Source organism: Aptenodytes forsteri, unplaced genomic scaffold, assembly GCF_000699145.1.
Source record: "Aptenodytes forsteri isolate BGI_AS27 unplaced genomic scaffold, ASM69914v1 Scaffold198, whole genome shotgun sequence".
NCBI classification, from domain to species: domain Eukaryota; kingdom Metazoa; phylum Chordata; class Aves; order Sphenisciformes; family Spheniscidae; genus Aptenodytes; species Aptenodytes forsteri.
In genome coordinates, this window is record NW_008795697.1 from 224,171 (window position 1) to 234,132 (window position 9,962).

A 9,962-nucleotide genomic window follows, 5' to 3' on the forward strand; every position below is an offset into this window, starting at 1 on the left:
CTCCCGGCAGGGGCGATGCTGGCAGCACCCTCTGAAAGCACTGCCGCCAGCAACAGCTCGGATCGCTGTCCTCAGCACAGCTCTCCTGGGGTGGCAGGCACCCGTTAAATACTGGCGCCTGGCCTGGGCGAGGAGGGGTGCAGAAGGCGGGGGTGACACCGCCGAGCAGTGGAACTGGCCGCACCGCTCCCTGCGCCACGGCTGTCATCATGGGCACGAGGGAAATGTCAACATGCCGCTCCCAGCTGGCACAAAGGTTCCACAGAGCTGATAAAAACAGGGGACGGAGGGTGGTGGTTTCACCTCCCGGCATCAGGTGATAGGGTGAGTCAGGTGTCCCCACAACGAACCCTGGCTCAGTGCTCCCAGCATGGGCAGTGTCCGGGGGGGGGGGGGGCGTGGCTGGGGGGGGGGGGGGGGTCACCCTCCCGCAGGCACTGCTGTGGGACAGCAGGGCTCAGGGTCCAGCTAATGACTCCCTGTGACACTGCTCAAAGTGCTGCCATGGTGTGCGGGTGTAGGAGGTGATATCTGCCGTCAGACATGGTCAACAGAGGCAGGAGACAGGGCTGGGTGCCCTGATGCTTAGTTCTTCCTCTTGGGGGGTCTATGAGGAGGGGGCAGAGCTCCTCCCGTCCCATCCCCATCTCCCTGCTAACACCCTTGATGCTGCCCTGCATTTGGCAGTGCTCCCTTCCTGGGCCAGTGAGCAATGCAACAGGCTGGTCTCATCATGCACCATCAAAAAGACACCTCACAGAAAGGGACTGGACCAGGTCTTGCCCCAGCCCTGTGGGCAGGGGGGAGTCTCAGGGGGTTTTCTGGGCACAGAAACACACAGGGGTTTGTGGGGTCAGGAAGTGCCCACGCACGGGGATCTTCTCCCGGGCAGTGCCACAAGGTCCCTGCCGTCCCCTCCATTGGGAGCCCTGTGGCCCCAGGCACTGCCAGCCCAGCCAGCTCCTTCTGCCCCAGGGATCGGGGGACAGAGACTGGGGTCCAAGCCCCAGACAGCAAAAATCACCCTTGGCCAGGGAAAGGCCATCGGGGGACATGACGCTGGGATCTGCCTGAGCAGAGCAGCTCTTCCGAGGCAGATAACAAAGGAGCCCAAGCAGGGACAAGCATGTTTTCCAGCTGTATTTGCCTCTGCAGAGCCCCTGTCCCGTCCCTGAGCCCTTCTCAGGCTGCCCGCTTCTCCAGCAGCGCCAGCACCAGCGCCGAGCCTTGCTTCGCCTCCTCCAGCAGCCTGGAGACCTTCTGCGACATCTGCGTGGGGAGGGAGAAGGTGCATCATTTGCCACTCAACAGGACAGAAGAGCCATCCACCATCCACTCCATGCATCCCGCTGATGGCAAAGGGATGGGGTGCCCAGGCATGAGGGGTCCCAGGGAAGACCTGGGACATCTCCATCTATGTCCCACCTCATCCCCACCACCAGGGCCAGGGCACACACACAGCCCCTGCTTACCGCAAGCTTGAACTTCTCATCTGTTATGTCTTTGAGGTTGATCATGACATTGAAGTAAGCTCCGAACACAGCCGCTTCCAGCATTTTGGCTCCCACCTAGGAAAAGAGGCTTGCGAGAAACTCTCCTGCTGAACCAGAGCACCACCATACAGTCCTACAGCAGGGCAGGCCCTTATGCTGCAGGACTCCCACCCTCCATGACCCAGCAGCATGCGACGCTTTCCAACCCGGTATTTTCAGGACGTGGCTCCGGCAGTGGGAACCATTCATGAATGGTTGTGACATAGGGGGGAAAACTCAGGCAAGAGCTGGTGGAGGCCAACTCTCCTACAGCTTGCAGTTGCAAGCTGCCAAAAAGTTAGCACATGGAAACCACTGGCCAGTTTGGGAAGCGCAGCTGGAGTGATGCATCCCGGAGGTCAGGATGGGATACTTTGCAGGGAAAAGCGGTGAGCCTGGCAGCCTCCAAAGCCCCAGCCGGGGCAGTGCGTGAGCCGGGGCCGTACCTGGATGTCAGATTTGCAGGCCAGGTTGCAGTGGTGTGCCAGCTCCTTCATAGCAGGCCAGAGCCCACTCACCTTCTCTGCCAGGGCACAGGGCACCCTCACGGCTGTCTTCAGCCCCTGTTGCATGGCAGCCATGCGTCTGGGAGGGGGGACAGCCCTGGAGTGAGCGCTGGGTGGCCATGCTCCCCAAGTCTGCAAGTCCCCACCAGCCCAGCTCACCTCTCCTGCTCTTCAGGGGTGCTTTTTGGCAGCTTCATAGCTTCCTGCAGGCAAAGAAAAGCAGATTTGCTGCCATTTGCTCCAAGACCCCGCATGCCTTGCATCAGGGGCCAGGGCAGACCCAACAGCTCCCATGCTCTTGCAAACCTCCTTTATGTGATGATGTCCCTTCCCCTGGCCCTGGCTTGGGCCAAGGTCCCAGCCCTGCTCCTAAGGACACCAGGGTGCAGCGATGCCGGCTCCCCCTCCCAGCTGGAAAGACCCCTGCTTCTCCATGGGACGTCTGCCACTGGTGGGACCTCACCATGTAGCTGCTGAAGGCGCGGGAGTCGGCATCCACCATTGCCACCAGCTCATCCATGGCCTGGTGGAAGGGGGGGATCAGCTTCCTCATGATGGGGTCCAGCTCCTCAAACTGCCGCTTCCCGTAGTTCATCAGCCCCACCATGCAGCCCAACGCCGCTCCCTGAGAGGGCACAGGAGTAAATACTCCAGCAGGACACAGCACCCGCCGCTACCGCCGTGCCGGCTCCCCTTGGGGGCTCGGCACACCCAGAGGATCCCCCAAGCAGGCAGGGACCCCATACTGGTGTGGGGCACATACCAGGGCAGCTGCAGCTGCAGACACAGAGCCTCCTCCTGGTGCTGCCGACCTCCCACCGACTGCTCGCACGAAGGCTCCCAGTGGCTTGGCCACCAGTCCCCCATCCACCTCTCCTGCCTGCACCAGGTACCTGCAGCACAGTGGCCCCATGGGTCACCCCCGCAGGTGCAAGGACACCCACCACCACCTGGTCCCTTCTTATCCGGCACTGCCCTCTCCAACAGGTTTTCATCCACCCCTTGGTTCTGCAGGGGGCTGAGAAGGGGGCTAGCCCAAAAAACCCAGCGGGAGGGTCGGGGAGAGGACACCGAGCCCCATGGGGACAGACAGACAGCTGGGGAGCACATGTCGTGGTGGTATGGGGGGTTGCTCTGCATTAGACAAGGTGGGCTCATGCAAATGGCGTTTGGTGGGACAGAAACACGCCTGCAGCCATGTCCCCAGGGGGGGACAACAAGGACTTAAAGTGCACATCCTGATTTCACCTCGGCACGGGTGGATTTCCCTTTCTTTCCCTCCGCAGACATGCGTTTTACACTGCACGCTGCAGCACGGCGTCTCTCCTTGGAGGGCAGCGTGTGAGCCGGAGGCTGTGAAATTTGGGCTGGGGATGGGGTGGAGGATTTAACACGTACATGCTCAAGTTTGGCCATGAAACCTGCTCCCGCTGCCTGCCCAAGTGACCTGGAGTCCCCCCACCCCACGTTCACAACCATCAGCATTTGGGAGCAGGAACCACCCTGCGCCTGCACAACACCCGGCAGAGACGTCCCCTGGGTGTGAAGAGGAGCTGGGTGCAGGCGCCACTCTCAAAACAAGCTGAGTGCAAGACGCAGGCAGTGGGATCCCCCCGTCTGGGCAGGGATGGGCACCATGATGAGAAGCAAGATGGGGGTCCCTACTCGATGATGCGCTCCCGGGGCTGAAACGGAGACAGGGAGTCCAGGCCCAGCCGGCTGACCACCTGCAAGGAGCAGCACCGCCACATCAGCCCCGTCACGATAAGTCCCGTTGCATCCTCATTCCTTGCTGTTAATTAACCATGGATGATCCAGTCCTAGGACGGAGTTGCTCAGGCCACCACCCAGGGAGAGGACAGCTGGCATCACCAGCCCGTCCCATCCCAGACTTGGGGGCGGTGTGTGGCTGCCTACAAACGACTGGAAACTGCACTGATAAATAATTAGCTTGCTCTTATCTAGCACATTCCCCATAGGGTGGAAAAGTCCCTCCCTCCTGCAGCTGAAAAGCAGAGCCTGTCTCCTTGTTTCCAGCTTACGCCAGTCCTGGGGCAGTTTCCCATAACGCCACACACTGTCCTTGAGATCTGCGGAGGTCTCCTTCCCCTCCTGGCCTCCATGCAAGCAAGCTGGGCAGCTGCTGCCCACACTCTGTCCTCATGGGATGGGTTCTCTGCTCCCTGAGCATCTCAGCATCCTCAGGACAATAAAGCAACTTGTCCCACTTGCTGTGCCCTCACAGCTTGTCAGGCACCATCCCTGGAGACAAGTGTCATGCCTGGGGGCTGCCATGGTCCCAAATCTCTGCTCAGTGCCACTTTGGGAGGCTGGGGGGGTGGGTGTGTCTCTCTCGTGATCCCACCCTTGTCTTGGTACCAGGAGGAGCCACCTTACCAGCCTGATCTTCTGTTCCTCCTCCAGGATGAAGAGTTTTTCCTTCTTTATGTAAAACTCGGCTGTGTCCAGCATGGCCTTCTTGGGGACAAGCCCCACCAACTGGGACCCCACCACGGGGAGGTTCAGTGCCTGCAAAGGACATCAGAAACGTGACTGTCCCCAGAGCCACATGCCCTGCCACCGCTATCACCCCAGCCTGGTGGTCCTCATCCCTTCCCAGGACCTGGGGAGCTCATGGAAAAGCTTTCAATGGAGGAGCTGGGGGCTAGCAGCAAGTCGCTGAGCTTTTGGGGTTTTTGTGCCATTCAGCACTCTGCCCAGCTTGGCTGAGCTGAGTGTGAGATAAAGCAAAGCCTGACCTGGGGATGGGGAGAAAAACTTGGAGGGAGACATCGTCTACGAAGTCTACATTGAAACAAGCATGGCATGCCGCCCCGCACCACCCACCTCCGCGTCTCGGCAGACCTCCTCATAGATAGCGTGGAGCGGCGTGGTTTCAAAGTCCAGCAGGTTCGTCGAAACCTGGGCTATATTCTCTTCCTCCAAATACCAGCCGATGCCCTGCACTCTCTTCAAGCGCCCAGGCTGCCAAGAACTGCCACGGTCAAGGCATGGCCCAGGAGGCATGGGGGCAAGCAGGTCTGCTCCTGGTGTGCCGCCGGCACAGGGGTACCTGGTTGGCGCCACGACCCTGCTCGCGGAGGTTGAGGGCGATGCGGTGAGCCAGCTCCTTGGTGCACAGCAGGTTGACGTTGTATGCGATAAGGAAGGTCCGGGCACCCGTCACCGTGGCCCCCCACCGGGGGACAAAGGTTGGGGGCCCAAAATCAGGAGCCCACTCTGGTTTTGCAAGCTGGGGAGGAGGGAGGAGAGCGCATGGGCTCACACCACCATGAGCCACCCTCCTGGGGACGGCATCCTCCTCCCCAGCTGGCATCTACCACGACCACCTTCATGTTCAGCAGCACCCAAAGCGTTTCATCAGCTCCTCTTGGTGCGAAGGGATTATGCCAGCCCCTGGCACCCTCCACGAAGGGAGGTGTGATTGGGCTCTGCCTGGCCCGTGCCTCCCAGCCAGGTGCTGCCAGGCTCACCTTCTCGGGGAGCGCCTCATACTCCCCAGCGCGGATGGCAGGCAGGGCTTTCCTGCTCTCCTCCCGTGCCGCCTCTCCGTACAGGTAAACTGCAAGACAGAGCCGGGGGTGAGCACTGCCGGGCAGAGGCTGGCGGCACGTCGTCTAGCAGGGTCTGGTTTTGCCCATTTGGGAGCAAACCCCACTTGGTTAAGCTTTTGCAAAAGGTGTGCAGTTTCTTCACAGCTGGAAGCAGGTGGGGTGGGACTGGATGGGCAGAGGTTCCTGGCCCCCACTCACCAGGCACCCCCAGCTCCGCTGCCAAGCGCTGCCCAAAGACATGGGCGCAGGTGACGCACTCCTCCATGCTGACGTTCATCACCGGCACGAAGGGGCAGACGTCCAGGGCCCCCATGCGAGGGTGTTCACCTGATGACAGGGCAGATATAAGGATGGGAGCTGGGAAGAGCAAGCAGACAAGGAGGGAGGACAGCCCTTTCCCAGCCTCTTTTGCAGACTGCACACTGCCACCACGAGGAAAGTTGAGTTTGCGGCAATAATGCCTACTCCAGCCCAGGCACAGGAGGCCTTCAGCCTCTCTGGATCAGGAGGATGAGCAAGAGCTTTGCACAGTCCCACCACCATCCATCCTAGCAGCGCTGCTTGCTGCAGGTGCAGTCATGTGCTGTGCTTGGCCACTGGCAGCTGATTTTAGCTCCAGCCATGCAAGGTGCACCTGGAGCCGACCACGCACCACAGCTGAGGGATGCTCCATGCCAGATCAGCTCCTGCGCTGCCCCCAAGCTCACCTGTGTGCTGGCTCATGTCAATGAGCTGCTCAGCCACACGGGCTGCACTCAGTGCCCCTTCGATGATGGCCTCAGGGGACCCCACGAAGGTGTAGACAGTGCGGTTGGTGGAGGCACCAGCATCCACATCCAGCAGCACGCAGCCTGGCGTCCGGGAGATGGCTTGCCCCAGCGCATCGATCACCTGCCGGACAGCAGAGGGGGGCAAGGCAGCTGAGCCTGCCAGACACCCACCACAGCCCAAGCTTCGCAAGGTGGGGGACGCCTTTTCACATCTCTCCCCGTTCCCACTGGCGCTGGGGTTGGGGATGACCCCATGATCAGTGGGGATGCAGCCCTGCGCTGCAGAAGATGCAGGAGCCAAAGGCATGAGCATGCCACTCCTACCCAGGGGGTTTGGGACACCCCTGGCTCCCAGCGAGCCCCAAACCCACCATGGTGGAGGAGAGACACCCGGCTACTGCTGCACATCAGAGAGCACCATCACAAATTGCTGTTCCTGAGGATACTGTCCCCTGCCAGCCTCAAAATAGATATGGCTCTGCAAAGCCTGTTCCCTGGGGGAAGCAGTGGTTTTATTGCAATTTTGGGTTTGCTGAACTGCCCTGCCCCTGGCAGGGCCAAAGTTCAGCCTGGGGCTCATGCCCAGCACAGATCCCATTAACCTGGATGGCGTGTTTCAGCACAACTGCAAGCAATATTTCTCTAAGGGGATATGACAGACCACCCCAAGCCCTGGTCCTACAGCAACGTACAGGCGGGGGGCGGGGGGGGGGGGGGGGGGCATGTCTGAGCCCCCACTTCTCGCCAAGGTGCCAAAAGGGAGCAGGGGCTGCCTTTGGGCATTTTCAGCATTAGCCAGGCAGGGAAAGGTGCACAGCACTTCAAAGGACGCAGGGCAGAGTCTGGCAGCGGGTGCTGCCTGCACAGCCCCTCCACCAGGACAGCCCAACCATCCGCACCCCAGTATCGCCCACCCCTCAAACCCTCCACACGCTACCTCACCTCCTTGTTATTCCCCTCCGAGAAGTTGGGAACACACTCCACCAGCTTGGCCATGGTCCCAGGGTCTGCCTGCACCCCGCAGCCCCCAGCTCAGCTCCTCGCACCCTGTGGGTTTGCCTGCCCTTTCCTGTCCCACTGCAGAGCAAAAACTTTCCAGCACCCAACCCATTGCCTCTTCCCCAGGCCAGGGTTTCTCATTAACTGCATCGATCAGCAGTCAGGAGTCAGAAAGGGTCTTGGATAAACAACATAGTACTGTCCCTTCTTCGTCTGGAGCAGCTCAGGGCACAAGGGCGCTGCCTGCTTGTCAGGGCCAGCATGCTTGCCAGGGCCAGCCTTCAACACTAATTACCCACCAGCACCAATTAAATGCTAGGAGAAGGTGATGGCACACGAAGAAAAGCATCTGCTGTGCCCAGTACCATGCTGTGGCTACCGGATCGGACAACAGCCTGCTCCTGCCCAGGGCACAGCAGCAGGACCACCAGCACTGTATGATGGTGGGGGACAGCTACTTGCCAGGACCCCCAGCATGGGCACGGGGGTGGTGGGTAAAATCTCTCGCTGTGAGCAGGATTCGAACCTGCGCAGGGAAACCCTATTGGATTTCGAGTCCAACGCCTTCACCCCTCGGCCATCACAGCCCCAGTCCGGGGCATGCGGGGAGGACACCTGCCCCCTGTCCTGGGCACCCCCCTGCCCCCCCTAGTTGGCTCATTTTCCTGGGAAGTAGGAAAGTCTCTGGGGTGTCCAATGCATCCCCGCACACAGCCTCAGCCCCACTCTGCTCCACAGGGCCTAATGGCAGGGCCAGTCCCAAAAAACTGGTGCCCAGGGCACCAGGGCCAGGGGCAGTAGTACCCCCCCAGCACCCCAGTGCCCGGCACAAGGTGGGGGTGCCTAGGCAGCTGTGCACTCTGGCTTGTTGGTCTAGGGGTATGATTCTCGCTTAGGGTGCGAGAGGTCCCGGGTTCAACTCCTGGACAAGCCCTCCTTTTGGGCACCCACCACCAGGTACAGCCCCTGCAGGGACGGGGCATGGATGGGGCAATGCTGCCTGGCACAGGGGGCATGGGCAGCCTCCCCAACTCGGCCACGTCCTCTCTGCTGCAATGGTCCCACCACTGCTGGGAGCGAGGTGCTGCCCGGTGCTGCGTGGGCAAAGAGACATGGCTCAGCCATGGCCAGGGCTCATCCCCTCCTGGGTGGGCAAGGGGCTGTCAGAGCAGTGGGGGACGGCAGAGCGGGGCCCTGCTGCCGCCACATCCCCACTGGGCAGCTCTGGCTGGGGGCTGTGTGCAGGAGAACACGTCCCCGGTCTGCAAAGCACCAGACCCCATGGGCAGCAGCTCCGGGGCGCTGGGGAAGGAAGCAGAGACAGGGATTTTCTGGGAGTGATGAGAAAGCCAGGTGAGAGGCTGGTGCAGGGGGATGTAGCTCAGCGGAAGAGCACTTGCTTTGCATGTAAGAGGCCCTGGGTTCAACCCCCAGCATCTCCATGTCCTTTTGCCTCCCCAGAGCCCCCTCCCTGCCAGCTGCGGGGCTGGCAGAGCCCCCAAATCCCCACAGAAAAGCCCTGGGGTTGCCTGCAGGCACGGCTGGCCTGGGGTTGCTTCCAGGCACCAGCAGGCTGGGAGGAAATGCCCACGGCCCTTTCCTTCCCCTACATGGGCACTGTGGGATGTGGGGGCACCTTGTGCCCCTTCCCCACAGGGCTCAGGGTGTCTCTGGGGGCAAATGTCAGTGCTGGGGGGAGCGGCGGGGTGGGAGTGGGGTGGTGGGTGCCCAAAAGGAGGGCTCGTCCGGGAGTTGAACCCGGGACCTCTCGCACCCAAAGCGAGAATCATACCCCTAGACCAACGAGCCGGGGTGCTGCACCCAATTGCACCCCCAGCCTCTGTGCCCCACACACTTTTTGGGGTTTTAGGGGGGCAGCTGAGGCTGTGTGTGTCCCTTGGCACACTCTGGGAGCAGGGAGGTCCCTCTTGCTGTGGCCTGTCCATGGAGCCAGCAGCTGGAGGTGGCCGTGGGGCATTAGTGCCCAGCATCTCCAATTCCCACCATCTCTGGGGATTTTCCTCCTCAGAACCACCTCCCTGGCCCTTGCAGTGGTTGAAATGGCCCATGCTTTGCAGCATCACCCCCCGCCCTTCTTCCTGCATGGGGCATCCCCCAAAGCCGAAGTCCCCCTCTGACCGGGCTTTCTCATCGCTCCCAGAAAATGCCTGTTGCTGCTTCCTTCCCCAGCCCCCCAGAGCTGCTGCCCGTGGGATTCGGGGGTTTGCAGGCTCTGAGTGTCCCTCAGGTGCCCCTGGGCTGGCCAGGACAGGGAGGACGGCTATGGGCAGAGCAGGGGCATGGTTTTCTGGACACAGACCCTGGGTCAGGGGCTGCCTGTAGCTGTGCCAGGGCCAGCAGCGAAGCTGCTGTGGGAGCCCCGGCTGCAGTGCCATCACCATGCCCGCACCCTGCACTGCAGTCCCGGGCAGAGCTATCTGTGCCCTGTCCCCACAGGGGCTGTGCCCGGTGGTGGGTGCCAAAAGGAGGGCTCGTCCGGGAGTTGAACCCGGGACCTCTCGCACCCTAAGCGAGAATCATACCCCTAGACCAACGAGCCAGGGTGCACAGCTGCCCAGG

The 9,962-nt window shown here is 61.3% G+C and overlaps 1 protein-coding gene and 5 non-coding genes across 6 annotated transcripts; 2 read left to right on the top strand and 4 right to left on the bottom strand.

Moving 5' to 3' along the window:
• Positions 1-1,182: 1,182 nt before the first annotated feature.
• On the bottom strand, positions 1,183-7,379 carry FTCD (formimidoyltransferase cyclodeaminase). The gene is made up of 14 exons (XM_009283142.1): positions 7,326-7,379; positions 6,321-6,504; positions 5,812-5,940; positions 5,533-5,621; positions 5,112-5,291; positions 4,886-5,023; positions 4,436-4,567; positions 3,704-3,765; positions 2,802-2,931; positions 2,502-2,663; positions 2,198-2,241; positions 1,979-2,117; positions 1,473-1,568; positions 1,183-1,269 (listed from the first exon to the last, which is right to left on the bottom strand). Exons 1-14 carry the CDS (start codon positions 7,377-7,379, stop codon positions 1,183-1,185), a joined length of 1,626 nt encoding a protein of 541 aa, XP_009281417.1.
• Positions 7,380-7,887: 508 nt separating this feature from the next.
• On the bottom strand, positions 7,888-7,969 carry TRNAS-CGA. The gene has a single exon. It is a non-coding gene; the product is annotated as a tRNA-Ser (tRNA).
• Positions 7,970-8,244: 275 nt separating this feature from the next.
• On the top strand, positions 8,245-8,316 carry TRNAP-AGG. Its single transcript has one exon. It is a non-coding gene; the product is annotated as a tRNA-Pro (tRNA).
• Positions 8,317-8,752: 436 nt separating this feature from the next.
• TRNAA-UGC lies at positions 8,753-8,824 on the top strand. Its single transcript has one exon. It is a non-coding gene; the product is annotated as a tRNA-Ala (tRNA).
• Positions 8,825-9,119: 295 nt separating this feature from the next.
• Positions 9,120-9,191, bottom strand: TRNAP-UGG. The gene has a single exon. It is a non-coding gene; the product is annotated as a tRNA-Pro (tRNA).
• A 679-nt stretch (positions 9,192-9,870) lies between these two features.
• Positions 9,871-9,942, bottom strand: TRNAP-AGG. Its single transcript has one exon. It is a non-coding gene; the product is annotated as a tRNA-Pro (tRNA).
• Between the last annotated feature and the right edge of the window lie 20 nt (positions 9,943-9,962).